At 35.3% G+C, this 27,702-nt stretch overlaps 1 protein-coding gene across 3 annotated transcripts in view; it reads right to left on the bottom strand.

Moving 5' to 3' along the window:
* BTAF1 (B-TFIID TATA-box binding protein associated factor 1) overlaps positions 1-27,450 on the bottom strand; it is a 109,921-nt gene extending 82,471 nt beyond the window's left edge. For 2 of the 3 annotated variants that reach the window (XM_031956039.1, XM_031956040.1), the window contains exons 1-2: positions 27,016-27,430; positions 3,155-3,278 (exon numbers count right to left, since the gene is read on the bottom strand). In XM_031956039.1, coding sequence (XP_031811899.1) covers positions 3,155-3,278; positions 27,016-27,029 — 138 coding nt within the window. In that variant the 5' untranslated portion in view covers positions 27,030-27,430. Of the gene's footprint in view, positions 1-3,154; positions 3,279-27,015 lie in introns of all 3 variants that reach the window. The other variant, XM_031956041.1, reaches the window with a different exon arrangement.
* Between the last annotated feature and the right edge of the window lie 252 nt (positions 27,451-27,702).

Raw genomic sequence — 27,702 nt, 5'->3', positions numbered from 1 at the left:
CTATTGTCTTCCAATGGCAAAAGTGGAAACTTATCTAAAAGAAAGATCAAGTACATTTTTATTTCACTTCAGTATAATAAGCTAAATGATCATAAAAGATTGCATTCTAATTATTAATAAATTCAAGTTTTTCCCTATAGCATCAATCAAAGGGAATATTAGTACAAACAATATTGTCCTGGTTATTCTAATCCTAAATTTTATTTCATAGTTACCACAAAATTAGCCTCAAAAGTAACTAAATTATAAATTTAAGGTTTTTTATTCTTCAGCAACACAAGAGAAAGACTGTTTCATAAATTTGGGTAAGAGAAGGTAAGTTTCACTCCACATGCCAGTTTTAACTGTCCTTTTCACTATCACTTTGCTATAAAGCAAAGGAAAAGCACCTTTTGACAAGGAAAAACCTCTCTTAATGGCTATTTCAAGGAAAAAGGAAAGAGAAGAGAAAAGGAGTTTTTTTTTTTTTTGGGTGGGGAGACAAAAAGGAAAATCTTGATTTTCTTTATAAAATGTTGGTAAGAAGAGTAAGAGAGAAAAATAATGGATAAGTAAGCATATTCTATGTATCCAGTGGTTTCTATGAGACAGTCTGGTACTAAGTCCAAAACACAAGAAGAAGTCAGACAGCACAAAAAAGCCTTGTTAAAGTTAAAACTCTTGATCACAATTTTAAAATTTATCTTTTTCTTTTTTTGATGACTTCCTTTTGCGAGAATGTGCAATAAATAAACCAAGAATAAAAGGTCTTTTGTTCCTTGTAAGAACTAAATGTTACACCGATGTCCCCAAATTAGGTAGGGGCATGAGCTGTCATCCCTAATGCTGTTCTTTTATCCTTTTACACTCAACTTATTTCCTCTTATTCCTCCTTTAAGCATATTCTAAAATAGCCCATTTGCTATTTTCTATATGTGAATTTCTACCTCCAACCTCCACACCTTTCTTTGTCCAGGTCACCCTCCACATGTGAAATGTCCTCCCTTTCCATCTCTGCCTCCAGTGATTATTAGCTGCAGATCTTTCCTGATGCTGGAAGTTCTTGGTGCTAAGCTAGTTGAACCCACCTATTTTTCCCTCAATTAGCATGCCAGCTCCCTGGAAGCAGGTTATTATCTCAATTTTCTATCTGTATCGCCAACACTCAGCATAGTTCTTGGCACATAGTGACCCTCCCTCCCCCCAATACTGTACTGTACTAATAAAGCAAGAGCAAGAAAACATTTACTTCACTTTGTTCTCTTTTGTTCTCTTCTTCATCTCAGTGAAGGAGAAGGGTGGATGAATTGGAAAAACATCCCAGTTAACTAGAGACTGAAGAAGCCTGGAATGAAGTGACTACAGAATGGAGCAGGAGGATAAATGAGGTTTACAATCTTCTAAACTTAATTCTAATATCTCTTGTCTCGGAGTGAACAAGAACCCAAAAGGTTTGAACCAGAAAAGTAAGTGAAGAGGGTTTTGAGCTGTCATCCTTACCTTTTCTACCATTTCTTCTCTGCTGGTCAGATTTTAATAACTGACACCATCAGTGTACCCCCACCACATTTAGACTTATACTCCTGCTTTCAAAATTTCTCCTTCCATTTTCCCAAGTCAATGAAAATATTTCTAAAATGTTGCAAGTTTTAGTGTTAATATTGTTAATTGATTAAAATACAAGTATTACCACAGCATCCACATTTAATTTGGTTAGGGTAAATTACTTCCAAAAAAATAATGTCTATCTGACTTGATTTCTCAAATTTGTGGGGAGTTTCATTATAATTTACTATGCTACTGCAAAAAATTTACTATGCTACTGCAAAAAATGCTGGTGGAGCAAACTTATATAATAAAAATTTCTAATCTTCATTAAAGCAAAAGAAGGGAGGAAGGCGGAGAAGGAGCTGGGAAAGGGAAAGAAGGCTACACATGAACCAGAGGGATGCCAAGATAACATCTACCAACCTTAGATGACTCCTGAATTAACCGCCTTCTAGGGATTATTTCCATTTCAAAAAGTGCAAATAGTTCATCTAAATGGGCATCTTTTTATTGGAATATGTAGGAAGAGTGATTTTTTTTTTTTTTTTTGCTTTCCTGGATTCTTTGCCTAAAATTCTTTTAATTTCCAAAATAAAATGTGATGTAGGATCAAGCATTGTAACCCTATCCTCCATCCCTTCCAATTCCAGTGGATTCAAAAAGTTCAGTTAAAAACAAAGGCTCATATGTGATGATCCACTGTGATGGACTTGTTTCTTTTCAACAATGAGGTGATTCAGGCCAATTCCAATAGACTTGTTATGGACAGAGCCTTCTGTATACAGAGAGAGGACTATGGGGATTGACTGTGGATTACAACGTATTTTTACTCTTTTTGTTGTTGTTTGCCTGTTTTTTCTTTCTCACTTTTCCCCCTTTTTAATCTGATTTTTCTGTGCAACATGATATATGTGGAAATATGTACAGAAAAATTGCACATGTTTAACAAATACTGGATGACTTGCTGTCTAAGGGAGGAAAACAGGATAAGAGAGGGAGAAAAATATGAAAAACAAGGTTCTGTAAGGATAAATCTTGAAAACTATCTTTGAATGTATTTTGAAATAAAAAGCTATTCTTAAAATAAAAACAAAACCCCCAAAGGATCATCATTTAGAATGAAGATATAGTTTATCAAATATTGGATATAACAAGCAAAAATGGAAGTCCTCATGTATTTCACAAAGTTTACTAGTAAGAAAGTCAATTTTTCAAGCACTGCTCATGAGTCAATTGGAGACAGAATTATAATTTAATTACAATCTACTACCAACCAGTCAGACCACTGAAAACCAGAGAAACTACTCAGTTCATTAACAAATTGGGTCAGATTCCAATTGATGACACAAATGAAGGATTCAGCGTCACTACCAATGTCTCTAAATAATTAAATCCCCAAACATATCTCTGCCAATAGAGTTATAGTGTTTTGAGTCTTTGATATATAAAGTAAAACTAGCATAGCATAGAGATAATGAGAGAAAAGATGGATATAAAAATATTCAGAGAAATAAAAAACATTTAGTGTATGTTAAGAACTGGACTAAAAATGACAAGACTGATCAAATCTAACTTCACATTCCTTTCACTTTCCTACTCATTAATCAAGAAAAAAAAAAAAACTTACTTTAGATAAAAGATTATTTAGTTCATGTGGATGGAGTTTCACCACTTCTCCAAGTTGCTGAGCAGCTGCTTTTCTTGTTACTGGGGTAGTGCCAGTATCCAGTAAGATAAAAAGACGATCAAGCCTAAAATGATTAAAAATAGCAACAATTATTATCATCATCTTAACACACATAGTATCCCAAAATTTTGAAAGAATCCCTTCAATTATTTCAAATCCCTACCAATTTATGGAAAGCAATATTCTGTAACAGTTACATAAACAATCTACACCATGCTTGCTTATTGACTATCAATCAATTAATACATACTAAATACCAGGAATAGAGCTAGATGCTGTGACCAAAAAGTGAAACAGTCCCTCTGATCAAGGAGTTTACATCCTATAAGGGAAGATAACATGTACATGTAATGTAGATATATATGCAAAAATAGATAAAAAATAAACATAATGGAAATAAGAGAAGGGATGGACCGATCAAAAGAGGTTCACAAGGGTAGTTAGGCTGAAGTTTGAATAGAACTAGGGATAATATGAGAGGAGATGAGGAGGAAGCGCATTCTAAGACAGCACAAAGTCAAAAGGCTGAAGATAGAGTGTTGTACATGAGGTACAAAAAGGATCTGTGTAATTGAGTCAAAGCATACATGAAAAGGAATTATATATAATGAGACAGGAAAAGTAGAAAACAGACATTGCTGAGGGCTTCAAATGACAAAACAAGTTTTAATGATAGAACACAGGTTCTTAACCGGGGGTCTATGAACTCATATGTGATTTAAAATAAAACTATATCGTTAACTACTTTAATTTAATTGGTTCCCTCTGTTGTATAGTTTATTTCGTGCATTTAAAAACATTATTCTGAAAAGGTAAAAAGACCCATTAACCTCACTGGACTGCAAAGAGTCCATAGTCTTCATCAAACTACCAAAAAGGTTCATAACCCAAAAAAGGTTAAGAACCTCTGTACTGGAATTTGTTGATAAGGAAGAGAAGAGATATGGTCATATGCGCACTTTGGGAAAACCACTTCTAAAGAACTGGGTGGGAAGAAATCTGAGGTAGGGAAATCAATTAAGAGGCAAAAGTCCAGCCTAGTTTGTAGGAGGACGACAGCTCTATGAGTAAAGACTTTTAAAGAAGACTTATAGGAGTGATGCTGTGATAACAGGAATGACAAGATATGTAAATGATTCAGATATGTGGGATAAGTAAGAGGATGATACCTAGAATGCATACCTAAGTGACTAGAAGGATGATGTTAACCTTACTAGAAATAGGAAAGTTAGAAAAAAATGGCTAGTTCTGGGGGAAAGATCATGAATTATGTTTTGGACATACTGAATATGAGATACCTATAGGATATTTAGATTGAGATATCTAATAGACAATAAAACTAGAATTCAGGAGATAGATTAGTGCTGGATATATAAATCTGTGAATCATTAGCATAAAAATGGTTAAGACTAAGGGCAACTAAGAAGTTCATTGTATGAGTATAGAGAAAGAAGGGACAAGAGCCCAGAATGCAGGTTGGATCACATTCACAGTTAGGAAATCAAATAGGAATGACAATTCAAATACAAAAACTGAGGAGTAGTCATATAAGGAGGAGAAAAACAGATAGTCATGTCAAAAAAACTCCAAAGAATAAAGTATCTATCTAGGAGGAAAAGGTGGTCAATGGTATCAAATGCCGTAGAAAGGTTAAGAAGGAGGAGGACTGGGAAAAAGGTCACTGGTTTTAGCAATTAAAAATATGATGGTAATCTTGGTGAATACAGTTTAGTTGAGCAGTGGGTGGGGTTAAAATCCAAAATGAGAAATTAGTGGGAAATAAGAAAGTAAGAGTCATTGAGAGAAGATAGTGCTTTCTAGGAGTTCTGCTGTGAAAAGGTTGAAAGACACAGGATGATGACTTAAGGAGATGAGACTTTCAGGTAACTGTGATTTTTTTTTTGTTTGTTTTTTAAAGGATAGAGAACATCTGGCTTCTGTTGTTCTTCTGTAAGCAACAACAAAGGAAAGAATAGAAAAAAAAAAGAGATTGAAAATGGCTAGAGGTAGAGATAATTAAAGAAGATTAGACTTGGCCAGATTTCTTAGACTATTAGACATTAATTTTTAGACTATTATATATATTAGACTAATTATTAGACATTCTTTAACAGAGGTTAAAGAATGGTATAAATGACTTTTAGAGAAGTTTTGCAACAGATTTCCTGAGGAATTTGATAGTTAGGAAGAAGTGTCAGAACTACTTTGTATTAATAAGGGCCCCATAGTCCAAATCACTATAGTTGTTTGACTATTTTCAGCAACATTTAGCACCAGGTTTGTAGGAATAGAAAAAGTAATTGATACTACTGACAACGTAACAGACATGAATCCTGGAACACTGTAGTTTCCAAAGAATTAAAAGTTGCAGGTCACTCCAAAGGAAATACTGTATGGTGGGTATGAGTTGGCTGCAAAATATTCCAAGGATGAAATGCCTCGGAGAAGCTGAATAAAAGATATTGCTATTATGACGTATGATCAGAGTGGGCTGTTATGTAGCAAGAGCAAGAGAAAAATGATCAGAAAGCCTTTAGTAGCCATATAATATCAATTATGTTAGCCAAAACCCCATAAAACACTGGTGAATTTATAGAAAGATATGAGACAGCTAGGTGATACTGGACTTGGGAGTTAAAAATACTTATATTCAAATCCAGCTTCAGATACTTGCTAGTTTTATGACACTGAGCAATTGACTTAATATTCTCTTCCTCATCTGTAAAAGGAAAATAACAATAGTACCTACCTTCCAAGTTGTTGTAAAGATATGTATAAAGGACTCTGTAAATCTTAAACTGCTAAATATAAATGCTAGCTATTATTACAGATCATTTTATATGAATGAATGAAATTCTGTATCACTAGATGACATGTCTGCTTTGAGAAAATCCAACAAATTATAACTTAAAACAAAAGCAGAACATATGGGTAATTTTGCCCTTTTGATTATCTATCTTTATGCCTTTAATAACTTCTCTCTACTCACGACTATCACTGGCATTTCTATTCCCTTATCAAATAAGAACAAGGAAAGGAGACCTTGTTTTACTCCTGAATTTACTGAGAAAGCTTCTAGTGTTTCCCCATATAATGAGAGTTTTTAGATATTTTAAATACATATATATATGTATATAAGATCTTTGTTTTGTAGACTTCATCTACATCAATTGATATAATAGTATGGTCTTGAATATTTTTGCTTTTAATAAGACCAGTTATGTTAATTATTTTCCTAATGATGAATCATCCCTGCCATCCTTGACATAAATTTTATTTGATAGTAATGAATGATTTTTAAAATAAGCTGTTATAATCTTTATAATAATCTTCTATTTAAAATTTTTATGAGGGTCCCATAGTCCAAATCACTATAGTTTGTTTGACTATGTTTAGCAACAGAGAAATAGAGAAAATAAATTATATTACTGACAATATAACAAACATGAATCCTGGAATACTGTAGTTTCCCTCTTCATTTTCAAGATTTTCTTCTTTATTCTTTTTTGTTGGCTTTATACTTTAAAAATGCATATTCAATATGTAATCTTTTTCTACTAATATTTTTGTCTGGATTAGTTGACCTCTAGCTAACATTCTAACTCTAAATGTTATCATAATAAATATAATAAAACTAATTCTATAACCATTTTATACATGATATCTGTTTTAGATATAAACACACTTGCAGACTGAATAAAATATTTATGTGAAGCTATGGGTTCTATAGTTTAAAAAGTTACAAAGGCCACCACCACTACCTAGATCACTAGCCTGCTTCTTTAAACCATTTTAAGCCAAATCATGTATTTTTCTTTAGTGTCCCTTAAGGCCACTTTGCCTCTCAGATTCAAAGAAACAATGAGAAAAACATGAAGGACAGTTCCAAAGAGAAAGAATTAAAGTTAAAAAAAAAAAAAAAAAAAAACAGAAGAAGCTGATAGCTCAAGAAATGACTCCCAGGGTTTTTGTTACAACATTCTTTGTCATCTGATTTTGTGATTCCTCTTTTCTCCTTCATAACATCTTGTATATGCCCCTTTCTCTCCTCTAGCAGTTACCACTGTAAATCAAGACTTCCATCTTCTCAAATGTAGACTATTACAAGTCTAGATTTTTGCCTTGTTTTTCTCTCCTTTTTAGTCTTCCCTCCCCTTAGCTGACAAAGTAATAATCAGGCCTGACCAGGTTCCTTGCCTATTTAATAAACTCCAGTGGCTCCCTATCACCTCTAGGATCAAACACAAAATCTTCCATTTGGCTTTTTAAAAACCTATCATAACCTGATTCCTTCCTATCTTCCTAATCTTCTTATACCTTTTACCCTCACCCAAATTTTCCACCATACTTTGCAAGCCAAGGATTCTGGTCTCTTTGTGTTACACAACAAAAACACTCCATATCTCATAATTCAATGCATTTTCATTAGTTAGCCCACAAGCTTGCAATTCTCTTTCATCTCATCTGGGCCTTCTAACTTTTGTGCCTTCTAACTTTTCTGCCTTCTTTCAAGTCCCAATTAAAATCCTATCTTTAGGAAGTGTTTTCCAATGCAAGTGTGATTATCTTCAGTTTATCTTAAATATATCTTTTTTGTACAAGGTTATTTGTACTTTGTTTCCCATTAGACTGTGAGCTTCTTGAGTCCAGGGATTGTTTGTTTTATTTTTGTTTTTTAATTTCTTTGTATCCCAGTCCTAAGCAAAATGCCTGGCACATAGTTGGTGCTTAATAAATGCTTTCTGATGTGACCACTCCCCCAAAAAGTATTCTTTCATATCTATGAAAGAGAACTGAAATTAATTTAATTTTCAGAAATGTCATAACATCATAACTTTGAGTTTTAGAGAAAAGTCTATGTGGTGGGAAAAGAAAAGTAAAATCAAAACCACATGAGAAAATTAGGAGAGTAAATATATCTACTTCGATTCCTTAGCACAATTTTGTGTCCTTATCATTTTGGGGCTTTTTTTCCCCCCAAACTCAAATTGAAAATGTAATTCAACAAGTATTTATAGTCATCATTTATGTTGTGCAAGGCACTTAGGATACAAAGACAAAAAGGAATATAATCCCTGTACTCAAGGAGCTGACATCGAAGAGGTTGTAAAGGAATATCAGAGAGTAACACACCAATAAATAAATATAAAGTAATGGAGAGAGAGGAGGAAATTGAGACACTAAGCACACAGGGTTTAAATAGTCAATAAGCATTTATTATCAAGGACCTTCATTATATTATGTGCTACAAATTGTGCTAAACTCTGACTACAAAGTCTGTCCTCAGAGCTCACAATGTAATAGGGAAGACATGCAAATAGTGTCTTGTGTGAGGAATAACCGGGGTAGTCAATGTCACTGAATTGAAGAGTATGTAAGGAAGGCTAGGTGTGGGAAAGTAAAAAGAATGGAAAGATAGAGGAGGGCTTGGTTATGAAGGGCTTTGAATGTCAAAGACTTTGATCTTGGAGGTAATAAGGAACCACTGGCGTTTACTGATAATGAGACAAGGGGGTAACATCACTGGACTACGCTCTAGGAAAATACAGCTGAATGAAGATGAACTAGAGTGGGGAGACACTTGTGGTAGGCAGACCAACTGTCAGGCTATTACTGAAAAACAATTAGGAAAGGCCTTTTATTTAGGTGGTACTTAAGCTAAACCTTGAAGGAAGCTAAGGGGTCCAAAAGGGTGAGGTGAGGCATAGAGGATAATCTTTATCAAGACATGAAGATGGATGTTCAGGGACGAGTAAGATCAGTATGGCTAGAAATGCAGTCCACAAGAATAATGAGTAATGAGCACAGAAAAGTAGGTTAAAGCCAGATTTGGCCTTTAAGTGCGAATTGAAAAACAATTGAAAGAGGTTGTATTTTATCTTAGACGTTAATAAAGGGACTCTGAGTAGGGGAGTAACAATATTGTCAGACCTATGTTTCAAAACTATCATTTTGGAGCTACGTATAAGATATACTACAAGGGAAAAAAACTAAAATTTTTTTTATTACTGTTTGTTTTTGCAAGGCAACTGAGATTAAGTGATTTGCCCAGGGTCATACAACTAGAACTGTCAAGTTCCTGAGGTCAAATCTGAACTCAGGTCCTCATGACTCCAGGGCCAAGACTCATACCACCACCTACTTGCCCTGAAAGGTTAGGTACAAGGTACCAATTGGAAGGCTATTGCAATAATTTTGGTGAGACAAATGATGAGAAACTGAATTAGGGTGGGTGCTTTATGAGTGAAGAAGAGGGCACAAATAAGAGAGAAGCATCTTCAGAGGTAGAATTAATAAGACTTGATAACTGATTACTTATGATAGGTAAGAACGATTAAAAGATTTGAGAATGACTCCTAAGTAGTTACAAACCCAAGTGAGAAGATGGTTATGTTCTTCACAGAAACAGAGTTAAAAGATTTGTTTTGAAATAGTCAGTAACTATAGCAATCTAGTGTTTCACAAACCCAAAGATCCCAACTTTTGGGATAAGCATTCATTATTTGACAAAAACTGCTGGGAAAACTGGAAATTGGTATGGCAGAAATTAGGCATGGACCCACACTTAACACCATATACCAAAATAAGATCAAAATGGGTCTATGATTTAGGCATAAAGAATGACATCATAAATAAATAAGAGGATTATAGGATACTTTACCTCTCAGACTTGGAGGAAGGAATTTATGACCAAAGAAGAACTAGAGATCATTACTGATCACAAAATAGAAAATTTTGATTACATCAAATTAAAAAGCCTTTGTACAAACATAACTAATGCAAACAAAATTAGAAGGGAAGCAACAAACTGGGAAAACTTTTTTGCAGTTAAAAGGTTCTGATAAAGGCCTCATTTCCAAAATATATGGAGAATTGACTCTAATTTACAAGAAATCAAGCCATTCTCCAATTGATAAATGGTCAAAGGATAAGAACAGACAATTTTCAGATGATGAAACTGAAACTATTTCTACTCATATGAAGTGTTCCAAATCACTAAATTAAGACAACTCAGATACCACTACATACCTGTCAGATTGGCTAAGATGACAGGAAAAATAATGATGAATGTTGGAGGGGATGCAGGAAAACTGGGACACTGGTGCATTGTTGGTGGAGTTGTGAACGAATCCAACCATTCTAAAGAGCAATCTGGAATTATGCCCCAAAAGTTATCAAACTGTGCATACCCTTTGATCCAGTAGTGTTACTACTGGGCTTATATCCTAAAGTAATACTAAAGAAGGAAAAGGGACCTATATGTGCCAAAATGTTTGTGGCAGCCCTTTTTGTGGCGGCTAGAAACTGAAAAATGAATGGATGAATTCATCAATTGGAGAATGGTTGGGTAAATTGTGGTATATGAATGTTATGGAATATTATTGTTCTGTAAGAAAAGACCAGCAGGATGAATACAGAAAGGCTTGGAGAGATTTACATGAACTGATGCTGAGTGAAATGAGCAGAATCAGGAGATCATCATACACTTCAACAACAATACCGTATGAGGATGTATTCTGATGGAAATTGTTATCTTTGACAAAGAGAAGATCTAACTCAGTTCCAATTGAACAATGATGGACAGAAGCAGCTACACCCAGAGAAGGAACGCTGGGAAATGAGTGTAAATTGTTTGCATTTTTGTTTTTCTTCCCAGGTTATTTTTACCTTCTGAATCCAATTCCTCCTGTGCAACAAGAGAACTGTTCGGTTCTACACATATATATTGTATCTAGGATATAGTATAACATATTTAACATGTATAAGACTGCTTGCCATCTAGGGGAGGAGTAGAGGGAGGGAATGGAAAAATCGGAACAGAAGTGAGTGCAAGGGATAATGTTGTAAAAAAAAATTACCCAGGCCTATGTTCTATCAATAAAAAGTTATTTTTTTTAAAAAAAAAAGATATCTCAGAATGGAAAGAAAGAAAGAAAGAAAGAAAGAAAGAAAGAAAGAAAGAAAGAAAGAAAGAAAGAAAGAAAGAAAGAAAGAAAGAAAGAAAGAAAGAAAGAAAGAAAGAAAGAAAGAAAAATTAAATTTAATTAAATTCTTTTGCAGCACTTACTGAGAATATCTATCCCCTCTAGGTGGGGAAAGATTTATCTTTTGTTAAATTTTTGTATGCAAAATTAAAATCAAATTTTATATCTCCAAAAGAAAAAAAGATTTGTTTTGAACACAACGTTTGAGATTAAAAGGCAACTGAAGACTGGGGAACATCTCAGGAGAGTAGTAAGGACTGAATAAGTATATATGGAAGTCATTTGCATAGTGATATGCAGAAGCTGATAAACTCAAAAAATAAAAACGTACAGAGGACAAGGGACCAAGACAAAGCCCTGCACTCAAAATCTCTAACTCAATGAAGACAAGGGAAAGATAAGAAAGTGGCTGAAACTTGGTTTCTATACCAAAAAATGTAGTTTTAGAAACAGTGATTTCTAATACTACCACATAAATATATCCAACCACATAAAATGTATTTAAAACAAATCACTAGAATTTTTTCCTATCAATCTATTACTTCAATAAATATGTTGATGTTTCCTCAAATACAACTTGATCCCATCTCTTGTTTCATCTTCCTCTCTAATGATGATAATGATATAATGATAACATGTATATAGTACTTATATGCCAAGCATGTTACTTTAACAGATTTTCTCATCTGATCCTTATATTAACCCTGAAAGTTTGTGATATCATTATCCTCAATCTGAAGTTGGGGAAACAGAGGTAAATAGAAATTAAATGACTCAGCCAAGGTTATCATAGCTGGTAATATCTGAGGCTGAATTTGACCTCGGGATCTAACTACACATCACTATCTGCTTACTCTCCTATTCTTCCTCCCCCATGATATTTTCTTTTCTACTGGTTCCTTTTATTTGCCCACAAATATGTTCAGGTATCAAGAATTAAAGTTAACAAACAGAAATCCATCTCTTGGCCATTTTACCTCCTTGAATTACAGTGCCATTTCTCCTGCTTTTCAAAAATTAACCTCCTCTAACTTCTCTATTAGAAGGATATGAATAGTTCTCAAAAGAAGTGCCAACTATTAAGAACCAGATGAAAAAATGCTCCAAATTACTAATAAAATAAATTTAAGGCAAATCAACTCTAAGATTTCAATTCATATATACACCGAGAAAATTTGCAAAGAGGAAAAAAATTGGAAACTATCAATGCTTCAGGGGTATAGGAAGTTATACATTGTCTATATGCAACTCTCCATTTGTCCAATCATTCTGGAAAGCAAAATGGAACTACATTAACAAACCAGTGATATCCTTCCTTGCCAAGCAGAAATCCACAAAGAAATTGTTAGAAAGATACACCAAACTATTTGTAGCAACATTTTTTTTCAGTAACATTAACAATGAACTGGATACAAAATTAACATTAACAATGAACTGGATACAAGATTGGAGTTTTCAGGGAAAAAATGATACAAATATGTAATAGGATACTAAGAAACAATGAAAATGAAAAATACAGAAAGCACAGGAAGAACAAAAGGAAATCATGCTAAGTGAAATAAACAGAATCAGGAAAATAATATACATAATGACAAAATGTAAAAAAAAACAAACACAAAAACCCCCATCTAAACTCTAAAGAGTTACTATTCCAAATACCCCAACTTCACATGAAAGCTAGATTTTAGTCATTACTTTTCATAAATCTTTCTTTTAAAAGTCATCAATGATATCCCTAACACCAAACATATATCCAGTGGCTTAGACCCGTCATCTTTTCTAATACTTAGCTGCAACATTTGACCACATTTATTGCATCTTCTTTGAAACTCTTCTTTTTAATGTTAGAGGTCATATACTTTTCTGGTTTTTCTCACAGTGCTCACTGCTCCTAATATCACATAACTTAAGATTTAGAGCTATAGAGAATTTCAGGGATTACCTTGTCCAGTGGTATCAAACTCAAAAAGCCACTAAACCATATATAAGTATTCCTATAGGTCACATAGACTTAAAAAAAATACTAATATTATCGACATTTTTCAGTATTTTTATTTTGTTAAATACTTTCCAATTACATTTTAATCTGGTACCTTCACACTGGGTTTGGCATCTCTGATCTAATTTAACCCATTCATGTTATAGATGAAATCTAGAAAGGTTGCATTTTGACCAAAGCAAAGTTACATCTCCAAGCTCCTTTTCAACTACTAAATTACATGATAATATTTGATCCTTCTTATTCTCAGTCAACTGGCATTTTTTAGGCACCAATATGCACGAAGTAGTGTGCTAAGCACTAGGAATAAAAAGAAAGGCAAAAATAACTTGGCATTAAGAAGCATATATTCTTAAGGAGACCATGTAAATAACTTGGTATATACAAGACCTATACAGAGTAGTTGGAAGGCAAACTCATAGGCAAAGTATTAAGACTGAGGAATAGACAAGATTTCTTATAGTTTGTGGGACTTTAACTGAGACTTGAAGGAAGCTAGGAAGCAAAAATAAGGTAAGAGAATTTTTGGCATGGGGAACAGCCAGTAAAAATGCACTGAGCTAAAAAATGGAGTGTTTTATGTGAGCAAAAAGTCTGATTCTAAGAATAAGTAGAAGAAAGTAAAGTCTAAGAAGGGAGGAAAGGCAGAAAAGGGTCATGTTATGAAAGGGTTTATAAGCTAAACAGGATTTTAAATTTGATCTTTTCTTGACTACAATGTAGTGTGTAGTAGAGGAAGTCACTGGAATTGACTGAATGAATTGATATCGTCAGACCTGTGCTTTGAGCTATTCGATAACTGAATGAAAGCTGGATTAGTGTGGGGAAAAACTTGATATAGAGAGACCAATCAAAAGGGTATTTCAATAGTTCAAGCATGAGCTAATAAAGGCTTATATGAAAGTGATGACAGTATCTTAGAAGAGGAGGAAGAAGTAGATATAAGATGTCATGAAGATAGAAGTGATAGTTCTTGACAAATTGGATATAGTGGGTTAAAAGAGAGTAAGGAGTTGAGAAGGACATATATATTGCAATCCTAAGTGCCTAAGAAGATGGTGGTATCCTCAAAATAGTATTCTTCAAGTTTCTGTTTTTGGCTTTAATTTCTCAGCTGTTATCTGTTTCAAAAATTTCACCTACAACCATGGCTTCAACCATCACCTCCTATGCAGATATAATCCCAGGTCAAACCTGTCTTCCAACCATACTCTTTAAGTCCTGCCTCCAATTTCTAGGGCAGGAATCCACTAATGTCCAATTAATCTTCCGTCCCTTATACATAGTTCTAATATTTCCTGTGCTCAAAATCATCCAAAGTCTTTTATCTGCCCCCCCCGCCCCCGCCAAATAAAATCTTTGCTCCAATATTCAAAGCCCTTTCCAATCTAGTACATCTCTACTTTCAGAATGCTAGGATAAAAAGATGATATATTGAGTCTAATCAAATTAGACTGTGTTCCATATGCCTTGTACACCATACAGTAGTTTCCTAACTCAATAACTATTTACTTGAATACCCTCCTCCTTAATCCTGACTCTTGAAATTCTACACACCCCAAAGCCCCGTTCAAATGTTATTTCTTCCACAATTTTTCCAAATTCCCAGAGGAAAACTATCTTTCCTTTTCATGACCTTTCAAAGTATTCTATACTTCTACTATGACATTATGTTTGACTTCACTTTAGTATGTTTTTGCTGTATGGTATTATATAACTATATTATGCAAATATAGTATATATTTCTAATTCTATATACAAATATAGTATATATTTCTAATTGCATTTGTATGTTTAAATCCTATCCCATTTCCCATCTCTGACAGTAAACTGCATGAAGGCAGCACCTGATTTTATTTATTTTGTCTCCCAGTCTTCTAGCCACCAAGCACAGTACTTTGCACACAATATATTAATAGACTAGACTGTAGAATTTAATAAGTTGGATGGGCAATGAGTGGTTGTTAAGCATTACTGGATAAATACATAAAGATAAGTGGCAGGACTAACCCATACAAGATACTTCAAATACTTCAAAAGAAAAAAGGGAAGAAAGGAAGCAAATTCCCAAATTTGAGCCTTAGCCAAAAGTCAATCTTGGTTTTTTGTTTCTTTTGCAGAGTTAAAAATATTAAATAGCAAACATACACTCATTCAATAAATTTGACCAGTTATTACTAAATACAAGGCACACACAGTCAACTATGCTTCTTTTTAAGCAATAAAGGGTTTCTAAGAAAAAGGAAGGATCCATAAGGAAATAGAACACAAAAAAGGTAAAATTTACAAATAGCTGGTCCCTGAAAATACATCAATAAAAACAATGCCATCTTTAGATACAAAAAAATAATAATGCCATCTTTAGATAGGCATTATGTTTAAAATACACATAAGTAGATAATTTTAGTGAGGTCAGCAACATAAGATATCACAATATGTTTACACACAAAAAAATTGACTATTATAGTACAAGATACCGAAAAGAATGCATCAAAAATAAATTTAAAATTTTTTGATTAAATTAAAACATTCAAAGGGTACTCTTGATTTTTCTTTCCATCAACCTAAATAATTTAGCAGCTCTAATTTTCAGTCTCTTATTGAGGCTTTGTTTTTAATGTAAAATCTGCATCATAATATAAATATGGAATACAATACCTCTGACAGTGAGGTTGAATGCAGAAGTCCTTGTTTTTTCAATGCTTCATATTTCAAAGTCTAATTCAACTACTTAAAACACCTGCACTTAACTTCTCCTATCCTTTACTCCTTTCATCCATCAGTTTTTGCACCAGGACCATGAGTTAGAGAAAAAGTAGAACAGGAAAAAAGGAAACAGTTCTGCCAAAAAGCCCTTTAACAAAAAGCCCATAAACACACCCACCACCAGCATCCAGAAAAAGGAGTGTGATTGCTTTTCTCCTCCAATTATATACAACTCTCCAAGCTGCTCTAGATATTGTTTGTTTGGAGGGCAGAAGAAAAGACGTGTAGTAAAGAAAAGGAATAAAATCAGATTCAAGTGACATGTCTTCCAAATTTTCACAACTAAAGTCTTTTGCTGCCTTTAATTATTTAAACGATGTAGTACAATGGTTCTCAAACCTTTGTTCTCAGTATCTTCATGTTGTTAAAAAAAAAAAAACTATCGAGGATCTGTTTAAAGAGTTTTTGTTCATATGGGTTATATTTATAGCTATTTACTATATTAGAAATAAAAAATAATTTTGAATTTATAGACTCTCTGAAAGGGTTTCATAGATCCCAACAATTCTTTGGACTACACACTGAGGACTACACTGATGTAGTAGCTATGCTTAAGTAGAATTTACAATAAAGTCATCTTGAATATCTCTACTTGATATATGAAAATTTATCAACAGAAAAAGGCATAAATTCTGATCTCTAAAATGGCTACTGGCTGCTTCTTTTTCATCTTCTTTTCTTTTTAAAGGAAACAAGACCACACAGATCACCTCCTAAAGTCCTTTTATATTTTGAGGCAAAGTATGGTAGATTAAATGTTAAATTAATGCTTTAAATAAAACCTCATGTTCTCCAAGGCCCCTTCCAGCTCTAAATCTATGATCTTATGATACCCTTCATCTATGATCCTATGATGCTATGACCCTGACCTCAACTTTGTAAAGTGAAAAGTATTATCCTTACTTTATAAATGAAGAAACTGAAAAATGAAAACAGCTAAGTATTCTGCCAAAATCAAGCACTGGTGGAAGAAATTGAATATATATCCAGCACTCCTACACTACATCACACTTTTCTCCAGAGCTAGAAGAAAGGGAAAGATTGAGCAGTAGGAACACAAGCTGAGACCATTTGGTTCATAAGAGAAGCTAAAGATGAAAAAAACAAAAGTACTTAAAATAGTAAATGATATTTATACAATTTTATTCAATGCTTCCTACTTCTCAAAACCCTGATGTTATTCCTGCACATACCTAACATGATAGCCCAGTTCATAAAAAGCTATTTAAAGAGATATTTTTGTTTTTTAATATAACCCATGAAAATAGATAATACTCATAATATATGGAGAAGTATGGGAAAATATTAATAAAATTGCATTATTTAACATCTTTAGCAAATCCCTATACTTCCTTAGTCCTTCAGTTACTTTCTCATTTTAAGATCTTTTATCCATCCTTTAGATATCCAAAACTGAACTCATTGTTCTTTCCCCTCCAATAAATAACTCTTGCTATAGGAAAGCAGGACCATCCTCCTAGTTCCCCAGACTTGAAATCTAGTCATTCTCAATTCCTCACTTTCCAACATCCTATCTGTTGAATATGCCATCTTCTCTCTGATAACTGCCACCAACCTAGAACAGGCCCTTCCACTATGCCTGGACTACTGCAATAGCCTTCTGGTGGGGTTGCCTGACTCAAGTTTCTTCCCATTTTTTATTCAGCTACCAAAGTGATTTTCCTAAAACATCAATGCAACTAACTACATCATCCCTTCCATTTAATAAATGCCAGTGATACCCTAATATTCCAAGTATCAAATACCAAATCCTGCCTGGTGTTCAAAGCCTTTCATAATTGAGTCCCATCACACATAACCTTACAGGATCCTCAAACTTTTTAAATAGGGGCCAGTTCACTGTCCCTCAGACTGTTGGAGGGCAGGACTATAGTAAAAACAAAAACTTTGTTTTGTGGGCCTTTAAATAAAGAAAATTCATAGCCCTGGGTGAGGGGGATAAATGTCCTCAGCTGCTCCATCTGGCCCACAGGCCGTAGTTTGAAGACCCTTGTCTTACAACTTATTCCCTACCATATGCTTTTCAGTCCCATGACACTAAACTCCTGACAAGTTCCCACACTACAAGAAACTCCATCTTTCAGCTCTAGATAATTTTCTCTAGCTGACCCAATTCCCTGGAATGTTTTTCTTTCTTATCTTCACCTTTTGGTTTCTTTGAAGGCTCAACTACAATCCTATCTTCTACAAGAAGCTTTACCCAAACCCTCTTAATTTTAGTGCCTTTCTTCCTTAACTTCTATTTCTCCTAAATGTAGTCTCTTTGTACATATTTGTCTGCTTCTGGTCCCCACCTTTAGAGTAGGAGCTCCTTGAAGGTAGGAACTGTCTTTTGCCTCTTTCTTTTCCTCCAGCACTTAGCTCAGAATCTGACGCCTAATTAGTGCTTAATAAAGGCTTATTGATCTAATGACTCAACTGGTTCTTATCCCTTGGCATCAAATCAGGCAAGGTACCTTTGCCCACACTTTAAATGACAATCTTCAATTAATCCTTCTAACTACTCTCTAGTTCTCACCTTCCTTTCAATGACAGATTTTCTGGGGGAAAAGGAGAGACTGAAAGAGACAGAAAGGAGAGGGGAAAGGGGAAGAAGATGATGGGAGAGAGAAAGACAGAGATAGTGAGGGAGAGGGAGAGAACTCAATACTAAATTTGAATCCACCAAGGTTGACCTTAGGCAAGTCACTTAATGAGACTGCTTCTCACTCGTTATGAATTCTATTATGCTAATATCATCTAGTCTGTTGTTCAGTTCTTTTTAGTTCTGACTCTTCATGACCCCATTTGGGTTTTTTTGTTTTGTTTTGTTTTTGTTTTTTTGGCGAGGTATTGGAGTGGTTTGCATTTCCTTCTCCAGTTCATTTTATATATGAGAAAACTCAGGCTCACAACTGGTGTGAGCCAAATTTTAACTCAGGAAGAGGAGTCTTCCTGACTTTAGGCCAGGCACTAGGCCACCTAGGTTAACCATCACCTGGTCTACTTCAAATCAAAAATAGGTATCACTTGAGACATAAGTATAAATTTGTGATTATTTTAAAAAATACTCATAGAACAAAAACAGAGAGAGAAATCACCTCCACTTACATAACTAAGAAATGTTCTGGATTACTATTTATCAACCAAAAACTCAAATAAGTTTCTAATTATGTGACAAAGAAGTGAGGAAAGGAAATAACAATTTACATAGGGCCTACTATATTCCAGGCAGTGTGCTAAATGGTTTTATTTTGTTTTACAGATATTACTTCATTTGATCCTTACATCAATCTTTCGAGATAGGTGCTACTATTATCTTCATTTTACAATTGAGGCAGGAAACCTTACCCAGGACTACATGGTTAATAAGTATCTGAGACAGTATTTGAACATAGGTCTCCCAGTACTTTGGTAATTGGGCCACAAGCAGCCTATGGTTATACTAGGTGAAACAACATGTATAAAAGGGTAAGACATAACTTCAAAGAATTTATAAACTGGTTTATATTCTCAGAATCAATGTGTTTCTCTGGAAAATTGTCACAAAAACAAATGACAATATATATACAACACACAGACTACAAAGATACAAAAAGACTACACAATGGAATTAAAATTCAAATAAGAAAAAGGAATCCAGGAAAAGTTCAATTTACATGGGTGAATTTTTTCTACAATGCCTGGGACCTTTCCCTCTCTCTCTCCAGATAGATTTCTTTTCTTTTTTTTCCCCCATTAGGCAATTGGAGTAGAGTGACTTGCCCAGGGTCACACAGCTAGGAATTATTAAAAGTCTGAGGTCGAATTTGAACACAGGTCCTTCTGACTTCAGGGCCAGTGGTCTATCAACTACACCACCTAGCTGTAGCTAGATAAAGCTTTTCAGGCTTAGACTCTTAAATTCATTCTTCTTATTTTGAGCTCTATGATAGGTTAGAATTCTTGAGCTCTGCAAATGAAAACAACATCTACTTTCAGGAGTTTTTGTGAGGATCAAATGAGATAATATTTGTAAAGTAACATAGTACTTAGCCTGGAATATAATAGGCACTTAATGAACACTGCTCTTCTTCCTTTCAGTTGAGAGTAGGTCTAGTAATCCAAAATAATCTTTGCTTTTATGCAAAAATTTGACCCTTTCTTACTAATAATAACCCTCTTTACAAGAGGATCATCTAGAACCTCTCAAATACCAGGAAATCTTCCTTCATTGAAGGAAAAAAAAATACTCCAGTTCAAAGGGAATAATTCTCTAAAATACTACCAGAGTAATCCTAGGAAAAGCACTACCCATGGATAAACTCAAGAGCATTTTTAAACCTCTCTACAATAGTTACCCTAATAAAAATACAGATGCACTCAGTTGCCACCGAAATCTGTTCTGCTTTTAATTACATCACTCTCAAAATTTCACCAAATACATGAATATTTCATATGCCCAAATAATGGTTTCTAGAACAACTATGTCATCATGAATGCAATTGAGATAATTCAGAATATTCTTAAAAGCATACAATTTTTTAAATACTTGGATATTTTAAAAATTAATAAAATCATAAACATCATGGTAGCAAATCTTTCCTAAGTATATATGCAGACACAAAACAAAAATTCTGAAAGTATTGTTGTCTCAGATACAGCTATTCAACATCTTTAAAATAATGTTAAGTTATATGCATATTTGATATAGTAGATATCTGGATATAGGGAAACTTAATTAGAAGAATTCTAATATATCCAATGTGGCTCCACAAAAAAATTAGAACAAAAGGTTAAAATGGACTTAGACACAGAAAACTGATATGATCCCTACCAAAAGAGAAAACAAGGAAACTGATGCAAAAGAAAACAAAAATAGTTCATATTAAAGAGAGTAAAAAACCATGCAATGGTACTCAATTCTCACTTGAGAGCAAGTAAAAGACAAAATCTAAAAATCACTTATATTTGGTTTTGGAACAAAATCAAAAAGATAACTCATGCCCAGACATACACACTCATCACTTTTCTAATCTGGCACTGGCCTCTAAATTTGTCTCTACCTCATAATGTCCAAGGCATAACTTCACTATAGAAGATTTGGATGGAGAAGGGTCACAGAGCTACATTCACTTATAGATAAATGAAAAGTGACTACATGTAGTTTATCGTTGCCCAATGCATTGTTGATATTTTAAAATATTGCAATTGCAAGTAATATTGCAAAATTACTTTATTTTTATGTGAAATTTTTTGCTTCCAAGGAATTTATTAGAGAGTTAGACTCAGAAAAATTTACTGAAAAAACACTATGAAAAATTTCACAGTGGCTAAATTATGGGGAAATTATAAAAGTCATTAGAGCAAGAAGAATCCTTGGAAAAACACTAATAATTTAGTATTTTCCTTCTTTGATAATATAGATACTACATAATGAAAAAAAAAACACTTCTAGATAGCTTTAATTTCAGAAAATTTAAATACTATGTAGCTTCTTCTCAATTAGCATAGGCACAGTGGGCACATTTATATTTGATCTTGGCCTTATTATATTGTGTTTTTCATGAACAATATTACATTCCTTACAGTTTGTTTAAGCTAAATATTAAAATCAGTCTGTGTTCCCTAAGCATGCACCAACTAAACAATGAAGGAAGGCAGCTCAGAAAACATGCTGAGTAGTAGTAAAAAGGTCAGGGATTAAAATTTTGCAATGGATAATTCACAGAGTGCATCCACACGTAGTTAACTTTTTTAATGGGATGAGGGGAGTGGGGAAGGAGAGGAAAGCAACTGAGTCTGCCTATCTTAAACTCTAACCCTAAATGTGTGCCACTCTTAGACAAGATAACATTGCTTATCAGCTCAGAAGTTTGGACCTGCTCGTTTCAGATTGGGGACAACTTGCCTCTGCTTGGCAGCCTGGAGGTGTCCCAATTCCCTCAACCTTCCACTTACAGGCTCTCACTATAGTGATGCACCTGATGAGCGTTAATCCTACTGCAATTTTAAAATTCCAGGACTCCAGTAGTCTACCAGCCTAGGTCTCAAGTCTCAGACTATTCTGCAGTAAGGATTGGAAAATTGTGCTACCACCTTCAGCTTCTCCACACACTACTACTCCCAATCACATGGATAACCCTAAGACTTGACATTAGAACAGTATTTAACTAGAACCCAAAAGGACTAGATCTTTCATATAAGTGGCATAATATTCTTTAAAAAAAATTTTTTAGAGCACCTTGATTTTTAAAATTTATTTTATTTAGATAAATGTATATATAGTATATATAATTTCATATATATAATTATATATAGTATATATAGTTTCATATATATATATATATATATATAATTTTTCCAGTTACATTCAAAAAAATTTTTTTACATTTGTTTGTAAGATTTTTGAGTTCTAGGTTCTCTCCCTTATTCCCACCTACAATTAAGAAACCATATGTGAAATTCTGTAAAAAATTTCCATTAACAGTCAAGTTGTGAAAGAAAACCTAGATTTTCTTACCCTAATAAAAATAAAAACCGAGAGAGCGCTTCAATATATATTCAGACTCGATCAGTTCCTTCTCTGGCTATGGATAGGATTGTGATCCTAAGTCCTTCAGAGTAGATATGGATAATTGTACTACTGACAACAGCAAAGTCATTTACAGCCGGTTATCCCAGCTATTGCTATTACTTAGAATACAATATATTTCATTTTGCTCATGGAGGACTTTCCACACCTTGACATTTTGATGGCCTAAAGATAGTTAACTAGATAAAGTACTGGAGATATGTATGATGTATGGTATAAGGGAGGAACACTAGGTCTCAAAACTTACAAGCATTCATTCAGAAAGCAGTTGTTAAGCATGCTGAACAAAGGTTTCTACCCTTTCCAATTCATTCTCTTCACAGTTACCAAATACATAGACCTAAAGCATATCACAATCAAGAAATATTTATCATGCATCCAACTACATGGGGGGAAAAGGAGGACAAGGGCAACAGAGGATGCAAACTCAATCAACATACACACCTATAAAACTTTAATAACTATATATGAAATAAATATAAAATAGAAGGAAAAGGCTATTGAGAAGATATAAGAAGGCTTTATGTTTGAAATGTATCATTTAGGAAGTGAAGGATACTATAAATGATATAAGAATTCTACAAATGAGCTGTGAGTATATTCTAGAAGGAAAAGGGAAAGAAAAGGGAAAAGGAAACACAAAGAAAGGGAGAAGGGATTAAATATTTAAACAGCACCTACTATGTGCTAAGAACTGTTTTTGAAAACAATTATTATCTCCTTTGACCAGATTTGATCAGTCCTGGGAGACAACAAGGACAAGAGCAGAGATGGAGTGCTGCGTCCAAGGAACAAAATAAAGATTCATTTGGATTAACATGTATGAAAAGGAGTAATAAGATTGAAAAAGTAGTTTTGAGGTCATGTCACCAAGGGCTTCAAAAATTAAATACAGAACTTTATATTTGATCCTGAAGATAATAGTAACTCCCCAAGTTTTATTAGAAGAGGAATCACATGATGGGATCTACATTTAGGAAGATTTCTCTTTGAGAAGTTGAACAAACAATGGCCTTGAATGGAAAGAGACTTGAGGCAGGGCAATCAATTAGATCACTACAACAGTCTAGGTCAAAGAATAGTCCAGCTGAAAAGTGATGAACTGAGGTGAATGGAGAAAAGTGAAAAGATAACAGAGATGTTGTAATTATAGAAACCAAGACTTAGCAACAGCTTAATTAAGTGGGGTGAAGGAGAATGAAGAGTTGAGGATAATTTTTAAGTTATGTCCTTGAAAGAACAGTAGTGCCTATAAAAGAAAGAAAAAGTTCAGCAGAGCGGTGGCATTAGGAAGAAATAGAAAGGGGTTCTGTTTTGGACATTAAGTTTAAGATGTCAATAGGATATTTAGTTTATGAATGGATTTAGATGTACATAATAATAATAATATCAAAGATTTATATCACATTTTAATATTTGCAAAGTACTTTATAAATATTACATCATTTTATCCTTACAACAACCCTAGGAGGTGGTGTTTTTATTATCCCCATTTTACAAAAGAAGAAAAACAGATTTCATGGTTTGCCCAAAATGACACAGTAAGTAGCAGAGGACAAATCTGAATTCAGGTCTTCTGACCTGTATCCCTGTAGACTCTAGGGTCTACACTCTAACCTCTGTGCCACCCAGCTGCCTTATATATAATGCCCTTTTCATCTATACAGATAATAATTAAACTCAGGTGAACTAATGCACTCAACAAGTGAAATAGGAGAGGATGCCCAGGACAGATCTATGGGGTAAGCTCCATAGCTAGCAGGTATGATATTGACGGAATGTCCAGTAAAGAAAACTGAGAAGAAATGATTAGGAAGGTAGGAAAGAGTAGTGACCCCTTCCAAAACAAACAAAAAACAACAACCCATAGAGAGTATCCAAGAGAAAAGGGTAATCAAAAAGTATCAAATGCTACAGAATTCAAGAAGGTTGAAGACTGAGAAAAGATCATCAGATCTGTCATTTATGAGATCATTCCTAAATGTGAAGAAACTAGTTTCAGTTGAGTAATGATGTTAGAAGTTGAAGAAGTGAGAAAATATGTGAAGAAGAGGAAGGAGACTAAGAGTAAAGATAACTATAAACAGTTTATTATTTATTTGTTTTTCCTGGACTTTGGATGAAAGAGGGAAGAAAGAAATGACAGCTAAAGGAGATGACATTCATGTTTGAAAGGAGGAACGAATAGAGACTGAACATGAAAATGAGAATATTTAAAGGGGGAAATCTGCTGGAGAAAATGGGAGACATTCAGATAAAGGGCATAGGTTGAGGGTCTGCCTGTCTTATTTAAGAAGCTTCAGTAGCTCCCCAATAGCTCTAGGAAAAATGCCAGTTTCTCTACTTCACAGTACTTAAAACTTTAGCTTAAGTCTATCTTTTCAGACTGACATCACATACTCCTTCATACTCTACATCCCTGTCAAACTGGCCTACAGAATTATTCCTAGTATCCAAAATGGCCAATATGTCTTTCCATAGACTGTCTCCTCTACCTAAAATATTCTTTCCTCTTTTCATCGTTCTCTTACAATCTATAGCTCCCCTGAAGATCTGGCTCCAGTGTCACACTATATACACAAATGACCTTCTGGGGAAAAAATTTTTTTGGTCTTCATTTTAAAATACTTTGAATTGCATATATGAGAATGTTGTATCCTTTCAGGCAGGGACTGCCTCATTTTTTATCTGTCTCTACAGAGTTTTACAGTTTCTGGCACATAGTAGGTGCTACGCTAATTGACTGAATAAAATACATTTAAATCTTCTAAAGTAAAACTAAGTCACTTCAACACCATAACCCACCTTGCTCCAAAGAAACTTCATTCCACAATATCAAAAATTTCCCAGTTTGTGCTTAGGAATTGATTCAACTCATTTCCCTCTAAACACCATTATGGATCTTTTATCAAACAGATGCTAGATTACATTTACATTTCAATATTATGTGACAGGTAAAAAATTAAAGGAAATGAATGAGATAGGAAGAGTTGGGTCTACATGTTTTAAAGCGGAAAATATTTAAACTAAGTTTTGGAAGCTTATTAAAAATTTTCCTCTGAAACTATGAAAATTTAAAACTCTTTCTTTTAAAATGTCTCAATAAATATTAAACTTGGCCTGTTTTAAAGAAAATGCTACTTGCTCCCAGAGAACATATTTGTGGATAACTATCAAAAGAAAAACAAATGTTATTAAGAACAATTATTACTATGAAAGAAAACAGTTGAGTGGTTATTTATCCACTGAATTAACTATTCTGTGCCTAGTAACATCTTTTTCATCATAGTCAATTGGTACTTTAAGAATACCCCTACTCACTCCATCAGGATCCAAGAGTATCTGTTAAACATATACCAGAGATATAAGATCATCTCTATTCTTACACAACAGATTGGCTCTCCAATTATACATAATGAACACACAATAAATGTGATTTTATTTTAAGGAAATCCAAGGAAGGTATTTTTGTTTTCTGAGTAGCCAGAAGTTTCTGCTGAATATGGTGAATACACCATTTCCAGCTTTGAAACTTGCCTTTGAGTAAATGGCTGGACTCCGATTTCATCATCTCATAGGGCATCAATCCACATGCATGGATATGTAGGACAGAATGATCAAAAGTTACCAGCCACAGCTGCTTAGAGGATAAGGGGGAGTGGCTCATCTAAGGGAACCTAAGGAAAGTCCAGTTGAAGGAATAAGGGGAGGGGTTGAATACCCCATTTTTTATTTCTGTAATTGCTTTATTACTTTCCCTTTTACTGCCTGACTGCTTCTTAGTGCAAGCATTTCTGAAACATTTAAATTTTGTGATGTCGGCTTTATGCTCTAACAAAAGAAAGGACACCGGCATTTGGGGTAGGATGACTGTGTTTAAGAATTGCCTTTTAAAGGAAGGAAGACAAAACCGAGTTAACAATAATGAAAGGAGTAAGACAGGAAAAGCAAATAAACCTCTCACGAGGAAAAGTTTATCCATAAAGCAGTGGGAGACTGGGTTGTATTAACTCATCTGAAATGAATGAGGTTTTCCATACTTCTATTGTATACACCCAAATCGTCTGACGTAGCACGAGTTGAGAATAGGTGAATGTACTTTTAATAGCCAGATGCGTAAGAGAGGGGGAAAAAGGGAGCTAGCCCTAGAGTTTGGCAGGAGGACAGCGAAAACCCAGAAAGGAAACCAGTTAAAAAAGCAGAGACTGGAGGGACTCTTGACATGCTCAGGAACTGATTCCCCAACAAGGAACGAGCTCCCGGACCGAGCCAAAGTGGTCCAGCCCTGAAGATTCTGGGGCGGGAGCCCCGGCCCCCGCGGAGCCTCCGCCAGGTGACAATGGGCACCTCTGCCCCGGGCCGTGGGAGCCCGCCTCCCCTCCCACGCGCCGGCCCTCCGGGAAGTGGGCACCGATCCCGGCGCCCCGGCCCAAAGACGCGTCCCTGCCCAGCCCCCCCTCGAGCGCGCGATACTCACCTGGAGACGGCCATGGCCGGCCGGCCCGGCGCCGTGGGGGAGGGGGAGGGGAGGGAGCGGCGGTTCGGGACTCCCGGGGCGTTGCGCAGGGGGAACGGGGTGGCGGCTGAGGCGCTAGCACGGGGCTCCCGAGGCGGGGAGCAAGGCCCGAGGCCTCGGGGCCAGAAGCCTAAACACCAAGTGAACCCCGGGGCGGCCTCTCGCGCATCTGCCCCGAGGCTTCTCCGAGCCGGTCCTCGCGGAGGGGAGAGAGCTGGAGGGGGTTCCGCGGCAGCACCAGCACCAGCAAAAGAAACAGCAACAGCAGCAGCCGCCGGCCAGCAGTCGACTTCAAAACGGGTGCCCCCAACCCCGCTCCTTGCTGACGCAAGCGTCAGCACGCCGCCACCGGCGAGTGTGCGAGGATGCGCAGAGTCTGCCGTCGGTGCGCGGTGACGTCAGGACGCCGCGGAGAGCGTCCGCACGCGCCTCCGCTCGGTATAAAAGCAGTCGTGTGGGCCGGGCTAAGAATGCCTTAGGAGGGTGTGGAGGGGGGTCCTTGTCCCTTAATGAAGTGCAAAGTACGCTCCTGATGGACCGGGGAGAGGAACGCCATTAAGGAAAGCGAAAGCACTTCCCCCCAAATTAGAGCCCCCCCACCAGGAACTAGTTTTCTTTCAGGAGGCCGTAAATCCCTGATCATAAATT

Source organism: Sarcophilus harrisii, chromosome 2 (assembly GCF_902635505.1).
Source record: "Sarcophilus harrisii chromosome 2, mSarHar1.11, whole genome shotgun sequence".
Taxonomy (NCBI): domain Eukaryota; kingdom Metazoa; phylum Chordata; class Mammalia; order Dasyuromorphia; family Dasyuridae; genus Sarcophilus; species Sarcophilus harrisii.
Note: the sequence above shows the minus strand (reverse complement) of the source record. Positions and strands in the feature narration are given on the sequence as shown.